At 36.4% G+C, this 20,714-nt stretch overlaps 1 protein-coding gene across 4 annotated transcripts; it reads left to right on the top strand.

Annotated features, from left to right (window-relative positions):
• The first annotated feature begins 3,074 nt into the window (after window positions 1-3,074).
• On the top strand, window positions 3,075-20,714 carry Lactb (lactamase beta). 4 transcript variants are annotated; one of them, XM_046426563.2, is made up of 7 exons: window positions 3,076-3,482; window positions 3,905-3,971; window positions 6,143-6,333; window positions 6,642-6,903; window positions 8,492-8,657; window positions 16,905-16,961; window positions 19,940-20,714. In XM_046426563.2, exons 1-7 carry the CDS (start codon window positions 3,126-3,128, stop codon window positions 20,463-20,465), a joined length of 1,626 nt encoding a protein of 541 aa, XP_046282519.1. In that variant the 5' UTR covers window positions 3,076-3,125; the 3' UTR covers window positions 20,466-20,714. The 4 variants fall into 4 exon arrangements, with proteins under 4 accessions (XP_046282520.1, XP_046282519.1, XP_046282517.1 ...); XM_046426561.2 differs by having other exon boundaries at window positions 3,078-3,482; window positions 6,642-6,987; XM_046426562.2 differs by lacking the exon at window positions 16,905-16,961 and having other exon boundaries at window positions 3,081-3,482; window positions 6,642-6,987.

Below are 20,714 nucleotides of genomic sequence, written 5' to 3'. Positions count from 1 at the left end.
GCAAATTCAAAGACCAATTCAAGAAAAAAATTAATTTATTAAAACATATTGGGTGGGGGCTGGGGTTGTGGCTCAAAGGCCGAGCGCTCACCTAGCATATGCAAGGCCCTGGGTTCGATCCTCAGCACCATATAAAAATAAATAAAATAAAGGTGTTGTGTTCAACTATAACTAAAAATTAAATACTAAAAAAACCTATTGGGTGGGATGGCTACATATTTTATGCCCTGGTTTGAGAGAGAAAGGGGGTATTTAAAATTATTCTGATAGGTGTATAGGAGACATTACATGGATGGAATCTTTCAATCTTTGTTCCCTGAGAATGCTATAGGGAACAGCATGGGGCATGGTAAGGCAGCCTTGTCAGTGTGGTGGTCATGGGTCATGCTGTGAAAACATTGCTACCTGAGGAGCTGCAGCTCTAAGTCACCATTCTTGATAAATAAGAGAAAGCCCAGACTCTTGGGTTTGACATGTGGTAGAAATGATAATCTATGAGAAAAAAATGTTTGTTTCCAGAATTGAGTTTGCCACAAAGGAATGAACTTGACTTCCTCTTTTGCCAAAGAGTAGCCAGGCCTCTGAATCCTGAAGATCTGGGCTTTCATTATCCCCAAGAGGTCTCAACCCCCTGAAATAGAAGCATAGAGGTTTTGGGTTTTTTAGTAACTGCTACCTGCTTTGCTTGGCCAAATCCCTCCCCAACAGGGTAAAGGAGAACTTTAGTGATAGCTTCATCTGTTTTAATCCCTTTTTAGTCACATCCAGCTATCAAAACAGGGTAAATTTCAAAGATATGTATCTCTGATTGGAAGAGCTTACTACACACATGCTGCCAAGAGAAGGCAGACTGGAAATGTCAATTCCTGGGATACTATCTACCAACTGCCTTATCTTTTTATTTATATAAATCAAATCAAACACAACTAGAACCACTCCCCCACATCAAAGTTACCAAAAGCACCTATCAACATTTTCTAAGGGAAGGGGCTCCATCTAGTATTAAACTAAAGAGCCTCACATGCTCTGTGAGGGTGCCTAGGCCTGTGAACTATTTGAAGGTGGGGATCTTCTCTGGAGGTTTAACCCCTCAGTGTCCAGCTGAGCCTAGAGAGGACTTCACTAACTTTTGCAAAGCCAAGGTCTTTGGTGGTTCCTGCTGGATGCACACAGGAAGCAATGCCCCCTGAGGGCAGCCACACCAGGCTTTGCAGCTTTGTGATCCAGACCCAAAGCCACACTCTTGGAATCTGCAGCAACCATCAGTTTCCATGTACTCCCTTTCTTCACATCTGTCTCCTGAGAGTGAATACAGGCATTGGGGGGGAGGGCAGGTAGAAAGAAGGGAAAGTGAGGTGAAGGAAGGATGGCAAACCCTCCCACTGCACTCCTCCCACTCAATTTCTTCCAGGACCTCTCTACACCTTCAAGAGGCACCCTGCTTAGCTTTTGGAAAGAGAGTATTCCCCTGGACTTGACAGAGGAAACAGTTACAACTAAATATTCACTTGAAATTTACCCTGTTTTGATAGCTGGATGTGACTAAAAAGGGATTAAAACAGATGAAGCTATCACTAAAGTTCTCCTTTACCCAGTTGGGGAGCGATTTGGCCAAGCCAAGCAGGTAGCAGTTATACTTCAGGGGATTGAGATCTCTTAGGGATAATGAAAGCCCAGATCTTCAGGACTCAGAGGCCTGGCTATTCTTGGCAAAAGAGAAAATCAAGTTCATTCCTTTGTGGCAAACTCAATTCTGGAAACATTTTTTTTCCTCAATAGATTATCATTTCTACCACATGTCTTAACCCCAGGAGTTTGGGCTTTCTCTTATTAATAAACAGGATTTTAAGCAGTATAGATTCATATTTGAATTTCAGAATAGTCATCCTGGTTCATAGTATATTATCTTGTTTTCAAATTAAACGTTTTGTTTTGAGATTATTTTAGATTCACATGTAATTCTAAGACATAAGACAAAGAGATCCTGTGGAGACTTTACCTAGTTTCACCCATGGTAACATCTTGTAAAACTGCCCAGTATCACAAGTAGGATATTGATAATGATACAGTCAAAATGGACAACATTTCTATAATCACAAGGATCCCTCAGGTGGCTTTTTTAAAGCAATCCCCACTCTGGTCCTGCCCTTCTACTTCTTAACCCAAGCCAACCACTAATATACCTCATATGTTTGATGTGGTGTGGCACTAGTTCTCCAAAAGTACGAGATTTTAAGAGAAACTTAGGCCAATGGGAGGAGATGAAATGAGACATAAAGGGAGAATGCAAGAGAAAAGAAGAAACCTGGCCAGGTGGTGTATGCCTGTAATTCCCTCAACTCCGGAGGCTTAGGCAGGAGGAGGCCAGCTTGAGCAATGTAGAGAGACCCTGTCACAAAAAATTTTAACCGCCCCCCCACGGGGGGGGGGAGTCAAATAGCTCAATGGTAGAGAGCCCCTGTGTCCAACCCTCAGTATAATAGAGAGAGAGAGAGAGAGAGAGAGAGAGAGAGAAAGTCTTGCTGTGTGTCTGCAGGTTTGCTGTGTGCTAGGTGCTGTTCCAGAAGCTAAGGATGCAAAAATAAGTCACAGTGTGGTAAAGCCACTTCAATGATGCATTCAATTCCAGGTATCACAAGCAAGTTCAGTTATGCCAAGTGTTAAGCATTATTAAGAAGGTGTGCACACTGGGGCGAGGGGATAAGAAAATGTGGGCGAGAACTCGCATTGGATGGGAACTAGGAATTTCTCTGAAGAGGTAACATTTTCCTCTTCAGGAAAATGGGAAAGAAAGCAAGAGAAAGAAGGAAGGAAGTGAGGCGAGAGAAGGACAGAGGCAGAGAAAGAGAGAAGGGGAGAGAAAGAGAGGCGGGGGAGGAGAGGGGGTGGGGGGGAGGGAGGGAGGGAGGGAGGGAGGGGAGAAAGTTGGGAAAATACTCATAAAGAGATGGAAAGGAAGGAGGGCTCGATGCGATCGGCACTCCGGCCGTCGGGCGTCGACTGCTAAGGTCTGCACAGGCCCGCCCCTGCCTTTCCCTCCCCTTGTCGCCCCTCCCTTCCCGAACCACCCCCCAACCCGGCCCAACCTGCGAGAGCTCTGAAGCGTCCGGCTTTCCAGAGAAGCCATGTACCGGCTCCTGTCAGCCGTGACGCTGCAGGCTGCGACCCCCGGGGGCCGGGCCTGGGGCTGCGGGCGTCGTGGGGCCCACCAGCGGGCTGGGCTGCCTCCGCTCGGCAACGGCTGGGTCGGGGGCCTGGGGCTGGGGCTGGGGCTGGCGCTCGGGGTGAAGCTGGCGGGAGGGCTAAGAGGCGCCGCCCCCGCTCAACCCCCGGCGGCCCCCGACCCCGAGGCGTGGCCTCAGGCCGTGCCGCTGCTGGAGCAGTCCCTCGCCCCGCGGTCTCTGCAGACCCCGGCGTCTCCCCACTCCCGGTGCTTCGCCAGAGCCATTGAGAGCAGCCGGGACCTGCTGCACAGAATCAAGGTGCGGCGACTGGGGAGGGGGGCGCCGGCGGCTGGGGTCCTTGCGCCCTAGCTCCAGTTCACCCCGAAATGGGGCCCCTTGGTGGTTGTATCTCCGGGCTGAACTGACCCCACCTTGGGCGGTGGGGTGCCGGTTGTCGGCTTCCGAGAAAGACTTCCCGTTTCCCGACCGCTAGATCGCAGTCAGAAGCCCTTGGGGGTTGCCCAACTCCGGGCTGAGGTCACCGCCCGCTTGGGGGACCGCCCCTTCCCCCACCAGGGTGCGGACTTGGCGCTCCCCTCGCGGTTACTTGCGGGGCAAGGCCAGAGCCCGGGTGGGCGGGACCCGCTGGGTGGGCGGGGCCTGCTGGAGTTTTGGGGTGTGCAGGGTTACCCCGCTGTCTTTTAACTGTCGGTCCCCCCCCCCCCCCGCTTTGCTTCTAGGACGAGGTGGGTGCACCAGGAATAGTGGTCGGAGTTTCTGTAGATGGAAAAGAAGTCTGGTCAGAAGGTGGGCTCAGAAAACTGTTATTTAGCGACTTGTTTTGTACCAATTGGTGAATAAAATATTGACAGTAGAGTGGTTGGAGTTAATCCCATAAATTGTTTGCTATTCAGTTTAAATTAAATGATACATATTGTCGAAATAACGTATACAGAATGAAGAATCAGGTTATTTTTATTTAATTTTTTTTTTGGTTGTAGGTGGACACAATATCTTTATTTTATTTATTTATTTATTTATTTTTAATTTTTTATTGTTGGTTGTTCAAAACATTACATAGTTCTTTATATATCATATTTCACACTTTGATTCAAGTGGGTTATGAACTCCCATTTTTACCCGGTATACAGATTGCAGAATCACATCAGTTACACATCCATTGATTTACATGTTGCCATACTAGTGTCTGTTGTATTCTGCTGCCTTTCCTATCCTCTACTATCCCCCCTCCCCTCCCCTCCCCTCCCCTCTTCTCTCTCTACCCCCTCTATATTTATTTATTTTTATGTGGTGCTAAGGATCAAACCCAATGCTCCACACATGAGAGGTGAGCGCTCTACCACTGAGCCACAACCCCAGTCCCCAGGTTGTTATTTTTTAATCACAGCAAGACTTAAAATGTGACTAACAGGGCTGGGGGTGTAGCTCAGCAGGAGAGCACATGCTTAGGCTCTGGGTAATCCCCACACCAAAAGTGATAATTAAACTGTGACTACTAAAAAAATTGGAGTCTTAAAAAATGGCTTGTTTCTAACCCCACTCTTCTCTTAGGACTGAATTTATTGGCTTGAAAGGGTATATAGAACAATCCATTAAATATCCGCTATTGCATATTTGTAGATAGCCCTAATGGGTAGATAAAACACCAGAATTTCTGTATTTTTCTTTATAAATCCAGTCAACAATTTAATGAGTTTTCTATTCTGTAAAAGGCATTGTTCTGAATACTAGAGATAACACTATTCATTGTCCCTAATGAGTTTACAGTCTTACTTTATTATTCTTTTTGCTGCACAGAATAATAATTACTTTTTCAAATAAAAAGCTGGAAGCTTTGAGAGAAGCATTTCTATTTATTTTGTGATACTTTCATCAAAACATTATAAGGTAACTTCTCCAATGCACATAAATTGGTCCAGTAAGTCACCCTAGGTTTTTAGAAATCCTATTTTTAATTGAAGTTTCAGATAAGAGAGAGAGTAGTAGTTTTAGGAGAAGTTGGTGGGAGCAGTAGGGTTTTGAAAAATTATTTTTCCCCAAGTATAAGTATACTTTGTATCAGTATACCTAATTTATGAAAATATTATAAATGCTAACCGTATTGGTGAGAGTTTTGTTTTTATGCAAATATTTTCAGAATACAGTTTAAAAACAGTCGTTGTACTTCTTTTCAGAATTCAGTTCTTTATATCTCTTTGAATTCCATGTATTCACCACGTGCAAAAGATGAAACCCAAACAAATTTTTTTGTAGAAGGAGATTTAAATTACTCGTACAGAGTTTTTCTTATGGTTTGCAGCTGAATCAAATTGATAGTTGGATTTGCTTTTCAGGACATCTTTTCACATTCATTTTGATTGAATGACTATTTTAAGGACATCAGCAGAAACTAAAAAATCAAGAATGATTATAATCTGAAGAATACTGATTTTTCGTTTTTCGTTATTTCTTTGGTACTGGGGATTGAACACAGGAGGTGTTTACCACTGAGCTACATTCTTAGTGCTTTTTATTTTTTGAGACAGGGTCCTGCTAAGTTGCCAAGGCTGGCCTCAAACTTGGGATCCTACTACCTCCGCCTCTGGAGTTGCTAGGATTACAAGCATGAGACCATGCCCAGCTATGAAAATGTTTTCTTTAAAGAATGTAATTTATTTGAAATGTGTAATAATCAAATTGTTAACATAAGCTAAGAAAAATTAGTATCTGAGTCAGATGAAAAATTATTATATACAGGGTACACTTTCAGTTTAGTTATAATGTTAAAAGTGTTAGGCTTATTTTTGTCAGCATTGCTAAAACTCATTCTTACATGTCCAGTTTTAAGTAACTAATAAAAGTGGATTATCTTTTTGTTTAAAAGAGCACCCAAGGTGTTTTAAGATAGTTCAGTTTTTGAAGACTTGTTTGGCCATGAAGCTAATTAATAGAAACTTTTTGCTTTTCTTTATCCAAAGGTTTAGGCTATGCCGATGTTGAGAACCGGGTGCCATGTAAACCAGAGACAGTTATGAGAATTGCCAGCATCAGCAAAAGCCTCACCATGGTTGCTCTTGCCAAATTGTGGGAAGCAGGGAAACTGGATCTTGATGTTCCAGTACAACATTATGTTCCTGAATTCCCAGAAAAAGAATATGAAGGTGAAAAGGTAGTGAAATTCACAGTTCAGTGTATTAATTGGCCTGTTAAATGGTTTATGCTGGAATTTATATTTGAAATGTTTTGTAGGACTCTTTGCTTTGATTTTAGTTACCGTTACTGGATTAAGTTGTGTGTGTGTGTGTTTTTTTTTTTTAATTTGTATTTTTCTGATACTTGAGGGTCAGGATCTATATGTGACCTTTTTCCAGCAGGAGTTCAAAGTGGAAAATATTACTGAGGCATTCATTCCCAGACTGTTAACTTGTTATTGTACAGTTTAATATTGTAATTGAATTTTCATGTTTTTACTATTAGGTTTCTGTCACAACAAGATTGCTAATATCCCACTTAAGTGGAATTCGTCATTATGAAAAGGACATGAAAAAGGTGAAAGAAGAAAAGGCTTATAAAGCCTTGAAGATGATGAAAGGAACAATGGCATCTGACCAAGAAAAAGAATTGAAAGAAAAAGGAAGCAAAAGTAATGAAAAGAATGACTTTTCTAAAGCTAAATCAGAACAGGATAATGAATCCAAATGTCGGAAACATGGCAAGAAAAAAAATGATTTTGAACAAGGTGAATTATATTTGAAAGAAAAGTTTGAAAATTCAATTGAATCCCTAAAATTATTTAAAAATGATCCTTTGTTCTTTAAACCTGGTGAGTGTTCATTCCTTCTCTTAACAAAGTCATTATTATTAAAGTGTTAGATTTTCAGGAAATCCAAAATGTCTTTCATCCTGAGTACATTCAGTGGGCTGAAGGTGGTTGTATGAACCAGTCCAGTGCCCCTGTTTTTCTGGGTTTTTAAAATTTGTTCTTTTTAGCTACACATGATAGTAGAATTGGAAAGACAGTGCCTCCCTTTTTGTTTGTACTTCCTAACAAAGGCTGGCATCCAGGCAGGTGATTATCTAGATTTAGCCTCATGGAAGGATCTGCAACCACTTAGAGGAGTCTCAGTATCAAGATGTTCATGGAGAATATTGGAATTATTATTCCCCAAATATAACCTGGACCAAAGTAAAAAGGATAATGTGTGACTAATAGGAATATTTAAATTTAGTTAGAATTTAATGTTAAAATTAAATTGCTGGGGGCTTGGGTTGTGGTTCAGTGGTAGAGCGCTTGCCTAGCATGTGTGAAGCACTGGGTTTGATTCCCCGCACTACATGTAAATAAATAAAATAAAGGTCCATTGACAACTATTAAAAAAAAAAATTAAATTGCTTGGTCCGGTGTGCCTATATTCTCAACATCTCAGGAGTGTGAGGCAGGGTGACCACAAGTTCAAGACCAACCTCAGCAACTTAGCAAGACACAGTCTCAAAGTTTAAAAACAAGGGCGGGGGGGGGGGGGGGGGGGGGGTCTGGGGTTGTGGCTCAGCAGTAGAGCACTAGCCTAGCATGTTCAGGGTGCTGGGTTCTATCCTCAGCGCCACAGAAAAATAAAATAAAGGTATTGTATCCAACTGCAACTAAAACAAAATCATTATAAAAAAAGGTGTGGGGTCGGGGGCTGGGCATGTAGCTCTGTGACAAAGTGCTCCCCAATTCAATCCCCAGTACTGGGAAAAAAAAATAAGGTTTCTACCCATTTTTATATGGATAATAAAATTTTAAGTTTCCAGAATACAAAGTAGTATAAAATTACATATTTGAAATTATATATATGTACGTGTATAATGTTTTTAAAATTCTACATATATAATATATATTTAAATATGTATTTGAAATAGTTTTTATGCCTACATATATTTTATTAAAATGAGAACTTACACATCTATTTATCTATTGTTTACGATACCAGATGAATTGAGAACAAGAATAGTTGACTCAAGAAATCAAATTTGCTTTTTTTTCCCTTCCTATTTGGTTGTCAGTTTGAATGATTTTTTTGTTTTGCATTTGTTTATTTCATTATCAGATAAAGGAACAGATTCATTGAAATTTTAGATACATATACCGATCATCATTTTATTCTTGCATTATAGTGAGATGCAATAAGCGGGGCTATACAAAATTAACTGAATTTGTTGATATGCTAAAGTAAAATATTACAATTTTAAAGGTATGCCTATTTTCAGTGGGAAAATATTTTACATATTTTTTAATAATAATTAAGTATTTTCTGTTTTTTCCCCTCTTGCAATGATGTCTCAAGGTAGTCAGTTTTTGTACTCAACTTTTGGCTATACCCTACTGGCAGCCATAGTAGAAAGAGCTTCAGGATATAAATATTTGGACTATATGCAGAAAATATTCCATGACTTGGATATGCTGACAACTGTGCAGGAAGAAAATGAGCCAGTGATTTACAATAGAGCAAGGTAAACAAATACCTTCTGGTGTGTCTAGCTATATATTGCATTTTAACATTGTGTTACCAATTAAAAGTCAAATTTTCCTTGTTTCCATTCCAAAATCAATTTGCCACATTTTGGGAGCTTTTCTGCATGTCTATTTTCCATTTATACAGTGAAGAAAATAAAACATGTTTGTAAAGTGCCCCAAGACACTTAGATAAAATATAGCAATAATAATGTAAGCGCATGAATAATTAAACCAAAATTTCACCCATCATGTGCATTTGTAATTTGCTCTTTTAATCACCCCTTTTCTTATGTTTATCTAATGATTTGTTTGTTTTCCTTTTATTATGTTTTGTTTTAACATTTATTTTGAGATAATTTTGTACATACAGAAAAATTGAAAGAATAGTACAAAGAATTCACATATACATACCCTTCACCCAGTTTCCCCATATGTTATCATTTTACCACATTTGCATTATCTATCTGTGTTTTTTTTTTTTTTTTTTTTTTTTTTTTTTTTGGACCACTTGGAATAAGTTGCAGACATGGCATGTCGTTACCTATAAATATTTAAATGTGTATTTCTTGAGAACAAGGGAATTCAAGAAATTGATTTAGACTTTTTGCCAATTGTTCTACTAGTGTTCTTTATAGTGAAAAAGAAAAGTTTTTATTTCTGGTCAGGGATCAATACAGAATCCCACATTGCATCTAGTTGTCATGTCTTTCAGAAGTCACATGATGTTGGTTTATCCCATTATTGGTGATTGTGTTTTAATGACTTTGTTGAGGTAGTGCCTGTCACATTTCTCCCTTGTGAAGTTGCTGGGTTTTCCTTTGTTCAGTTAACAAGTATATTTTGAGGAGATACTATGTAAAATTCCTAGTTCTCATCAAACTTTCTACTTATTTTAACACCCATTCATGATTAATGTCTGGATCAGTTATGACAATAATGGTTGCCAGTGGTGACTTTCTAATTCCATTATCATCTCAATATTTGTTAGTTAGCATTACCTTGTGGGAAAGTACTTCCCTTCTTATTTATTTATTCATTTATGAACTTATTTATTCATACCAATGTGCTCTCGTGGATTAATAGTCAATGAGTTGTAATCTGTCACTGATATTATTTAATATCTAGCTTTTGAAATATTAAGTATATAAAATAGTAACAAAACTATTTGTAAGGGTAAATAATTATTAGGTTGTTCATATGTATATATTTTTAATCAGGAGTTTTATGTTTGAGTTTGTATGTATTAATAAATGACCATGTTAAAATGCTCTTCTGATTTGGATTATGTAGATCCTTGCTACCTGCCATTAGTGAGAGTAATTACACTTTTAGTGTACTATAAAAATAGTAAGTGCTACCTAACTAAAATAATGGAACATTTTAAATATATTTAGGTTTAAAGTCCTTTTTTTAATAATTAGACATCCTTAGGCACCTTTTAATTATAAGGATTAAGATCTAAAATGTTTAAGCCATAGTTCCTCCAAGTTTTATTTTACATCTTTTAAATATAAAATATCAAGTTGGAATTACTTATGTAAATTTGAAATTTAAAATCCTAGGCAAATTGCTTAGCAGGTTTTAATGTAATTTATGGAGAAACTTCATAACACTGACTTTGATGTATTAACTGGAATCCTTAAGAAGGAAAAATGTTACGATTTGGGGTAATTTCATATTTGACCATTTACCATTATGACAGAAAAGGGTTTGGTCAGAGCTGTTTAGCCTTTAATATTTTAAAATTTAGCTTATGCTTTGTTTTATGAAGTTTTCTATAATTTAGGGTTTTAACTAATTTATGTTATATAAAGTAACTAAACACAACTTATGAAAGTGCTAAAAAATTTTAGTATTCTGTTGAGAACTGGCACACTTCAAAACCATTCATAAAAAATATTTGAATTTTTAAATTATTTAATTATAAAAAAGTTTATATTAGAGGAAAAATTTGAAGCACCTCAGAAAATTTAAAAAGTTAAATTGAACATAGTGTTAGCAAATTCAATAAAGATTTATTTTTACCTTTTAAAGTTATTTGAAGTTTTATTATTAGAGGAAAAATATTTGAAATACAAAACTTGGTAACTTTCTAAAAAATTAGAATGAATGAAAGGACAATTATATCAAATGTTAGGAAAATGTAAATCAAAAGTTTATAAAATGACTGGTTGGATTATCTCATGGTTATTTATAGTTAGAATTAGCCAATGTGCTAAGCACTATGTTCTTTACTGATTTTTTTTTTTTCTTTTCACTCCTTTTTCAAACTGTATGATAGTTTGCAAACTAGACCTTATGGCCAGTATGAGTTGGAAAATCAGTTTAGTGGGTTGGTATCAGTATATCTGTCTTTCATAAAACAAAGTAGAATAGAAAATAATTATAAAATGTGTTGCATGTATCAAGGGTAGATATAAACTTTTAGGGCGAAGACTGCTGCTATAGGAAAAAGTCACTAAAATACAATGGCTTGAAGAAAATAAAAGTTTAACACTCTCATGCATCATTCCTGAGGTGAGAGTTCAGATTGGCAAATAGAGCTGCTCTACACAACCTTTTAAGAACCCAGATGCTAGGCTGGGTGCAGTGACACACGCCTGTAATCCCAGCAGCTCTGGAGGCTGAGTCAGAAAGATCACATGTTCAAAGCCAGTCTCAGCAACTTAGTGAAGTGCTAAGCAACTTAGTGAGACCCTGTCTCTAAATAAAATATTTTAAAAGGGCTGGGATGTGGTTCAGTACATCCCTGGATTCAATCCCCAGTTCCAAAAAAAAAAAAACCATGCACTTCCATCTTACAGCTTTCATACAGATGGTGGTGTCCCCATCTGTATAATACAAGCTAGACCCCAGATCCCTAGAAAAAGCAAAAGAGTGAAGAAGCAGTGTACTTAATGCCTGAACATCCAGACTTGGCATGTGCCACCCTTCATCTCTGTTCACCTTCTGTTGGCAGAAAGTTAACCTAATGGTCAAACTTAGTGACAGCTGTAATTCTATTACTAAGGATGGAAAGAAGAATCAATGTTGTAAATAACCAGCCATCTGTGCCACTGTATTATTCTATAAAACTTCTGTTTCAGATAGGTGACACATTCATGTGCATGTGTGTTCATTTAGTCAGAATGAGACATGTACTCCTTACTGTGGGTTAAGGTTAAAAAAAAAAAAGTTTGAAAGTCCTTCAGTAAAATATATCAAACTAAAATTTTATCTTAATCATTACTAGTAACTTCTAAAAGAGGCATTGGCAGAAAATTTTGAGACTGATTACTAATATGCGTTTTACTGTTGTGATGTTTTCTGTTATCTGTTACAAAGATTGCACATTTAATAAATCAACTATTAATTTTACTTAGCATATTCCATTAGTATATGGTTTCCAAGTGGCTTAATGGTACTTTCTAAAGAAGCAGAAAAAATGGCAGCATTTTTTGGAGTCAATCTCCACATTTGTTTTGTTCAATCTTCTGTTGTATTTAGCAAAATTATCGTTTTAAATGAACAGTTTAAATATGGATTAAATGTGCATTTCAAATCAGTCTATGATCTGAAGGAGATTTGAGAAACCCAGAAGGGAAACCCAGGTTAGTAACAAGCAGTGAATTTAAATTTTTTTTTTTTTTTTTTTTTTAAGTTTGGTGGTTCTTGACCACTTCAGACTCTGCGTCTGTGTTTAAAATAGTGCCACCTGATTACTATTTTTAGGTCTAGCATTATATTCTTCTGGAAAACAAAAGAAAAAGGGACAAATACCAGAGGTTGTCAGTTGAATCTAAAAAAGATTCTCTATTAAAGATGGTGTAGCTGCATGAAGTTATGTTGATTTACACCTAAAGATTTGAAAATGAGTGTCTAGGTCTTTATGGCAGGACATTGTGTGTCCTAATTAAGCCTCATTCTAAATTGAAATTAAGGCCTGTATGAATCTACAGACTGCAGAACAGCTGTCATTTGCTATTTCCTGATGAGTAACTTGCAAAAATCAAAATATGGCCTATGATGGTGAATTAATGTCATTTTAGCTCTTAATCCTTGAAAAAAGGCAGTGGCTTTCCATTTCTGGTGAGGAAGATTCCTGTCAGCTCTGAGGCTGATTTGTTTGTTTTTTGGATTTTTGATGGGACCTAGTAGTTCTAAAGTGGTAGTTGATTCATTTTAGTTAAATGTGCTTGTGAAATAAAATAGGTCACTAAAAAAAGAAAGAAATGTTTCCTAAAAAAATGTTCTATCTATTTGCTATGTTTTTATCTTATTAGATACGGTATCAATTTTGGTCTCTAAAACTCTCTGATTCTTTTTTTGTAATAGTTATTTTTAAGGAGTTTAAAAGATAATATCTTTTAGGAGGAGTTTTTTGGTACATATCTGAAAAAATACCCAAGGAGGGGGAACCCTTAAAGTAAAATATAGTAACTGCAATATGTTTCTATTCACTTGTTTTATTGTACCATTTTGTACAAAATGAAATGTTTGCAGTTTTTTTGTTTTGTTTTGTTTTTTTGTTTTTTTGGTCTACTGACTTCTTAGGCATAGAGTTAATTGTTTCTCCAAAGTAAATATCTTCTTTATCAATTCTCTTTATGTATATGTGTATGTTTAAAATAGTGCCACCTGATGTCCATTACCTGTTTAAAGTATTTTCCCAGAATCTTACATTATTTAAGTGTCTAGGGCCAGAATTTTAACTGTAGCCACAGGCCACACTTACCTGTAAGGTAGGTGAGGGAATTTACTTTTATCTGGGTACATTATTGGCCTGTATAAAATTAAGGCTTCTTTAAATGGAAGAGTTGGACCGTAGATTCTATATAGGCACTATACAGAATCTATACCTATATTGATTTGTATAGCAAATATATTCTGTATAGGCAAATTAAATAGATGATAAGCAAACATCCCTAAGGGAGTAGAGTAAATGTTCTTGCCACTGAAAGATACTCAGTTAATTGATAGGGAACTTCTTAGTCAATACCTTAGCTTATTAACCTTGTAGAATATTTTCTGTGTTTGGCACAATGCTTGCAACAAAAATCTCTAATTTTGTGCTAGAGATATAGCTTAATGATAGTCCTTGTCTGGTATGCACAAGAGCCTGGGTTTGATCCCCAATACTGCAAAAAAAAATAAATAAAAATAAATAAATCTCTGGTTTTATAATTTGATGGACTAAAACCAAATAAATCAAATAAATGAGTGTTTTCTGAAGTGTTTGCTGCATTTTAAAAGTTTATTTTAAAAGATAAATAGAAGATTTATCTTCTATTAAGTTATCCTTATTTTCTATTTATTTTCTGGTGTCTTCCAGAATTAAGCATTATTCCTTCTCAGGCTCCTTTTGTTCCTTTTGCTGACAGATTCTTCACTAGTAGGTTCAATTTAATTATTAATGTTAAATGTTAAAATGGAATTGGTTTTTGTAATGTGCATTTATGTTGTGAGGTTTTTAGTTTTTTTGTGGTACTAGGGGATGAACCCAGGGCCTTGTGTATGCTAGACAAGTACTCTCCCACTAAATTATTCCTAGACCCTTATAATACACTTTTTAAAAAAATTTTTTTTTTAGTTATACGTGGGCACAGTATTTTTATTTTATTTTATTTTTTTTATGTGGTGCTGAGGATCGAACCCAGGATCGAACCCAGGGTGCTGAGGATCGAACACGTGAGAGGCGAGCGCTCTACCGCTGAGCCACAGCCCCAGCCCTTATAATACACATTTTAAACTCTTACTTTTTTATTGTTAATAAGAAATTTAAAAACCATTTTAAATTTCTAAGTTTGTAGATGTAGATTTCTGTGGTTATATAATGTACTTATGCAAAATCTGGAAATTCCTAAATAAGTAGGAAGAGGCTTTTTGTCATTTGACATCACTCCATCAATTATTTATTTATAAAGATGTCCCTGAAACTTACCCAAGAATTTTGAGTAAAGCCAAAATTCCCTAGGAATTTGAAATAGTAATGTTTGTCATTCATCTGAACAAAATTATTTTCATGAAAAATTACTAATTTATTTTCTGTCAAAGGAACCAAGAGATTGAAGTCTATATCTAGTATATAGTCTAGAATTCTCTGTATTTTTATATTTTAAGAAGGAATGACTGAGGAGTCCTCATTTCAACCTTAATATAAGTGGTTTGAAACGTTTTACTTTTAAAAATAAATTACAGAAAATTGATTTTTAGCCAAAATATTGGTATTTCTGGTTTATAGGCTTTGAGTTCACTCTAAGAAATATATATCTCAGTGAGAAAATATTTAATTTTACTCTAGACTGGCATTATAAGTGTAATCAGAGTTTAGGCTGAAAGTAATAAGAGCCTAAAACATGTGAATGACCATAGGAATTGAAAAAAAGGGAGAAAGGTAAAAGGATTTAACATCTTATTTGAAAAGAAGAAATATGACAAAAAGGTTTGCAAGAGATTTTCATTTTAGACGTGTGAATTTTGAGAAGTCCACCTATCCAATCAGTGGTTCTCAAAGAGCATATTGAGATTCTTTGTGGACTTTTTTTTTTTTTTTTTGTAATAGACACATACCCGTGGCCATCCCTTTCCTAACTGCCAGTCCTACTTCACCCAGTTTATAATGTGAACTTTTAGGGAACATAGAAGAATCTTGAAAGAAGAAGGAGTCATTTTTCAAACTTTATATGCCTACAACCCTTCCAAAGTTATAAATTTTGAAGGAAGTGTATAATTTTGGGAAGGAGAAGCCCCATAGGTGGCACAGATAAACATCATTCCTACCCTTCTCCCAAACCAAATTGGGGAATTATTAATATTAGTAGACTATCCAGCTGTCAATTTGGAGCAGAGGTTGTGGTACAGATGCAGATTTGTAGTTTTCTCTGCAGAAAAGAAGACCTTGTATAATTGGACAAACTGGTTACTGAAAGGGCAGAGAATCTTAGGGTACAGAGCACCCAGAGGGCAGAATGAACTGGGAGGAATGCTAGGAAGTATGGGTCAGTGGTGCTACAGGGGATAAGTTAAATGAGGACTGAAAAAAGGAATGAGAAGATGCGTGATAATCCGTTAGACAGCTGTTTATCAGTTATAGTTTTAAGGGGTTGAAGAATGAATAGAGAGGATGCATATATGGAAAGAACAGGTATGGACTATTTCATGTTATTCAGCAGTAAAGGAAGAGAGAGAAAACTGGCAGCTGGAAGCTATGGGAAGATATTTTTCTTCCTTGGAGGAAACTTAGGCATTTTATGATCAAAAGTGAAAGAGTCAAAAGTTCTTGGCGTGGCACAGAAAGGCCTTTTTGATCTGTCCTTTGTCCCATGTCTGCTCCTCCAGCATTACCTCTTTTCACTTATCCTCAAAAGTTTCCTGCCTCAGCCAAACTGAACCACCATGCTCTTGGTGATGCTCATGCTTATTAGTGCTTAGGATTCCCCAGATTCATCTTTGAGTCATTTCACAACCTATTACTCAGAAAACCAGCAGAATGGACTTCATCTGGGCATTAGAATGCACAATTTATAAACCTGCAAACCAGCAGAATGGACTTCATCTGGGAGTTAGAAATGCACAATTTGTAAACCTGCTGAAGCAGAATCTGCATTGTAACAAAATTTCCAAGATGACTCATAGGGCTTTGAAATTTAAAAATTGTCCAGCAAGCCTGTTAGCCCCTAGAGCTCAGCCACTCTGTATGCTTTTACTTATCTCTCCTGTGCATTGCCAGGTGTCATTAAGTATCTGGCCAATGACAATGTTTTGATTTTATCAAAATGCATAATGAGCACTGACTATATGACAGGTACTGTTCAAGGTAGGAGAATCACCAATGAACATGGTAGATAAGTTTCTACCCTTATGAAACTTACCTAACATGGGAAGAGATAGACAAATGTGTTAAGAAGTAAGAATTTCAGATATTGATATAAAAAAATAACATGGGCTGGGTACGGTATTGCATGCTATAATCCCAGCAACTCGGTGAGGTTGAGGTAGGAGGATTACAAGTTCAACATCAGCTTCCACAACTTAGAAAGTACTCATATCAAAAAATAAAAAGGGCTGGGGATATATCTTAGTGGTATACACCCCTGGTTTCAATCTCCAGTACCAAAAATAAATGGGGCGATGGAATATAAACTTAATAGGCAGAGTATATAGGGGATCTATTTAAAATACATTAGTTTTAGGCCATGCCTGTTGAGACAAGAATGCTGAGGAGAGCTAGCTTGCCTTTTTTTTTTTTTTTTTTGCAAATACAGAAATAAATCTGGCATAAAAGAACAAGGCAAGGTGTTATCGGTGATGAGATCAAAGAGGTAAGCAGATGTTAAATCATGTTAGGCAATGAGTTTCAATGCTATAGACCCACTGCCCCTTAATTTAACAAATATTTCACAATACTACTTCAATATCCTGCAATGAAAGTCATAGCTAATATAATTCACACAAGTGCTTGTTCCACACTATAAAGAATAAATAGAATGAGTGTGATTTATAATAAATAATAAATATTTTCAGTATGTTAAAGTTTACTCATAGCAACATTATAGAACATAATAAAGTTACATGAAATTTAATACATAAAAGTGTTGTGAATGTGAACTGCAATGCAGACTGATAAAGATGAAATTATTGGTGTTTCAATTTGTGTCCTTGGTGACCAACTCTGGGTAAAGTTTTGAGTAAAACAGTCTTTGATTTTCACAGTAGTTACATTAAAGAAAAATTAATGGTAGAATAAAAGTGCAAAAAGTACTTTGTGTTTAAATATAACAAGAAGAAGTTTCTAGGCTCAGCTAGTTATAAATATATTCTTTACTTACAGAATCTCCGATGGGATAGTTGAAGGTCTTGCAGGATATGCAAGAACACATCGTATTTATTTATTTATTTATTTAAGGTGGACAAAATATCTTTATTTTATTTTTATGTGGTGCTGAGAATCGAACCCAGTGCCTCATGCATGCTAGGTGAGCGTGCTACCACTTGAGCCACAACCCCAGCCCGAACACATCATTTTTTGTGTGGGTCTTCTCCATACATCAGAGGACATTTAGGATCTTGCAGCTCTATCCACTAACTGCCATTAAGAGCTCTCTAGTAATTGTAACAGCTAAAATAATGTCTCCAAAAAATTCTCTTAGGAACTTGGTACTACTGTTGAGGATCACTGAGTGGGTTATGTGCTATGGTAAGAAGTTTGGATTTTATTCCTAATGCATTGTAACTACTGCAGGGTTTCAAATGAATGAGAGAAAGGTGAGGGGAGTATAATCTCTAGCTTCTGACTGGACAATGGACTTCAAGTAGAGAAAATAACCTAAGAAATATAACTAATAGGACAAGATTTTAGAGGCAAAACAAGGCAATCAAAGATTCAGGTAAAGAATTACTTTTAAAAACAATAGGAAAATGTCTTAAGTGACTGGAAAGTAGAAAGAATGGATAGTGATATAAATAGTTAGAGATGACGGTAAGAACTTCTGGATTACTTTGGATGGTTCCAGTCTTATCAGTAAAAAAAACTATATGGTGATCTGGGACCAAAGTTAGGGTAGAGGATTGTGAGTGGAAGAATGGGAATAGGTTATATGAAGTATATACCTAGGGAATAACCAGGAAAATAATGAAAAGGATGAAAAATAATGAAAAAGGATTTAATAACAGCAGTGAAGTCCCTTAGCAAAAGTATAAAATTATGTCCATTATTGTTTTATGGATTTTTATATAGCCTCTCTTGGCAGATGGGTAACAAAGAAGGGCATATTTAGTTTTTTTAGGATTGGTAGATTGGTGCGATGCAAGGTTAGAAGAATGAGGAACCCAAAGGTGCAAGTGATACCATAGCTAAAATAATTAAAATGGCTGATGGTATAGTGCAGGCTAGAACAGAAAAGGCAGGTAAAATCAGTAGGGACTAAAACACATGAGAAAATAGGGAAGAAGCAAGGGAAATAGATGGAGGTTCACTTGAAGAGCTGGATTGGAAGTCATAGAAGAAGATATTTCTGAATTCGAGATGTTAGAAGTAAAACAGTTCAAAGTGATAGTGAGATTCAAGCTGAATGTGCTCATGAATAGTAGAGCTAAAATGAAGTTGCATACCATTAGAAGTGAGGCAGTCAGCAAACTCAAAATCTAAGAAAGGATCCTCATGTGTAAAGTTTAATTTTTTGTTCAGTTATTTTGTGATTTCATTTTACTTGCCTAATATTTATGGTACAGTTTCCTCACACTGTAATATAAACCTAATAAGGTCAGATGTTTTGTCTCTTAATTCTTTATTCCAGCATCAAAATATTACCTGGCACATAGTAAATAAGTGCTTCTGTCAATAATTGTTAAATGCATGAATAAATAACAACTACCATTTCTTTATTAAGCCCCTTCCAGAAATATGCAAAGTACCTTAGACACATATTCCAAACTCTACAAAGCAGGTTTTTTAAACCCCCTTTTTCAAAGGACGCTGAAGCAGAAAGGTAGCATAGAATAGGAATGGCAGATTGCCTGGGTTTGAATCCAACTTTGCCGTTTACAAGCTATGTGACTTTGTCATCAGTGAAATAGTAATTTATAACAGAATGTACCTTCTAACACTGTTGTAAGAATAAATTAGTTCATATTTATATACTTGTTAGAACAATGACTAGCATATAGTAAGAACTATATGAATATCTGTTAATCAAATAAAATAAACATGGCTAGTAAGGGTGAGAGTTGAGATTCAGACCAATGTTTGCTAACTCTAGTCTTTCCCACTACACCAAGAAATTACCATGTCACATTGTTATACATGATATTTCTGGGTATTTTTATTCAGGAAATCTGTTCATTCAAATAGCAACCTTAATTCCACACATCCCAATGTTCATACTTTTACTAATGAAATTCACTTGTGTCACATCATTCAACATTAAGCCCAAGAACTAGGAATATCTACCAAACGGTAAGTATTGCTCCATGTGCTTAGGGAAAATGTATTCTGCAATATTAATCAGTATATTTTTGCAAGAATTAAAAGCCTAACATACTTAGCATGGGCAAACCAAACCAATTAAAAAAAAACCCACTTTCTGTGCTTTAATTTACAAGGTAATTAGATTACCATACCCAGTTATCTGTGTGTCATTAGTATCTGAATCACACTAAAAATTAGTGGTTAGTTTGTAGCTTAATATACAATCACTACATTGAAATACAATCTGTCTCAATGAATTTTCTTATTCATTATCCTGTGTAAAGTCAATAATAGATTATTAAATTTTTAATGACCCTTCTTATTTCATTTTAGATTTTATGTTTACAATAAAAAGAGACGTCTTATCAACACACCTTACGTGGATAATTCCTATAAGTGGGCTGGTGGTGGATTTCTGTCTACAGTGGGTGACCTTCTGAAATTTGGGAATGCAATGCTGTATGGTTACCAAGTCGGGCTGTTTAAGAACTCAAATGAAAATCTTTTACCTGGATATCTCAAACCAGAAACAATGGTTATGATTTGGACACCAGTCCCTAACACAGAAATGTCTTGGGATAAAGAGGGTAAATATGCAATGGCATGGGGTGTTGTAGAAAAAAAACAAACACATGGTTCTTGTAGGAAGCAACGGCATTATGCTTCACATACTGGAGGTGCAGTGGGTGCCAGTAGTGTCCTGCTAGTCCTTCCTGAAGAACTGGATACAGAAGTTATAAATAACAAAGTCCCCCCAAGGGGAATAATTGTTTCTATCATATGTAACATGCAGTCTGTTGGCCTCAATAGCACTGCTTTAAAGATTGCCCTGGAATTTGATAAAGACAGATCAGAGTGATACCATAACATCACAGGTGCAAAATAACCTGTTCTTTTTTTTAATCATTAAAATTCCAAAATATGAGAATTTTATGAATAAATTTGTAATAGACTTCAATGGAATGCAGAAAATTATGTACTTGTAATTGCTTAATTTTGTAACTGTCTTTTATTATAGAATTTGTTCTTTATACTCAGGGAAGTAACTATAGTTTCTACTTTTTGAAAAAAGTGTTGACTGTTGAAATAAAATATTCTGATAAAAAGA

Source organism: Marmota monax, unplaced genomic scaffold, assembly GCF_021218885.2.
Source record: "Marmota monax isolate L192 unplaced genomic scaffold, Marmota_monax_Labrador192_F-V1.1 WCK01_AAM20220418_F8-fsc00078, whole genome shotgun sequence".
Classification (NCBI taxonomy): domain Eukaryota; kingdom Metazoa; phylum Chordata; class Mammalia; order Rodentia; family Sciuridae; genus Marmota; species Marmota monax.
The sequence above is the reverse complement of the archived record's forward strand: the minus strand, read 5'-3'. Positions and strand labels throughout refer to the sequence as shown.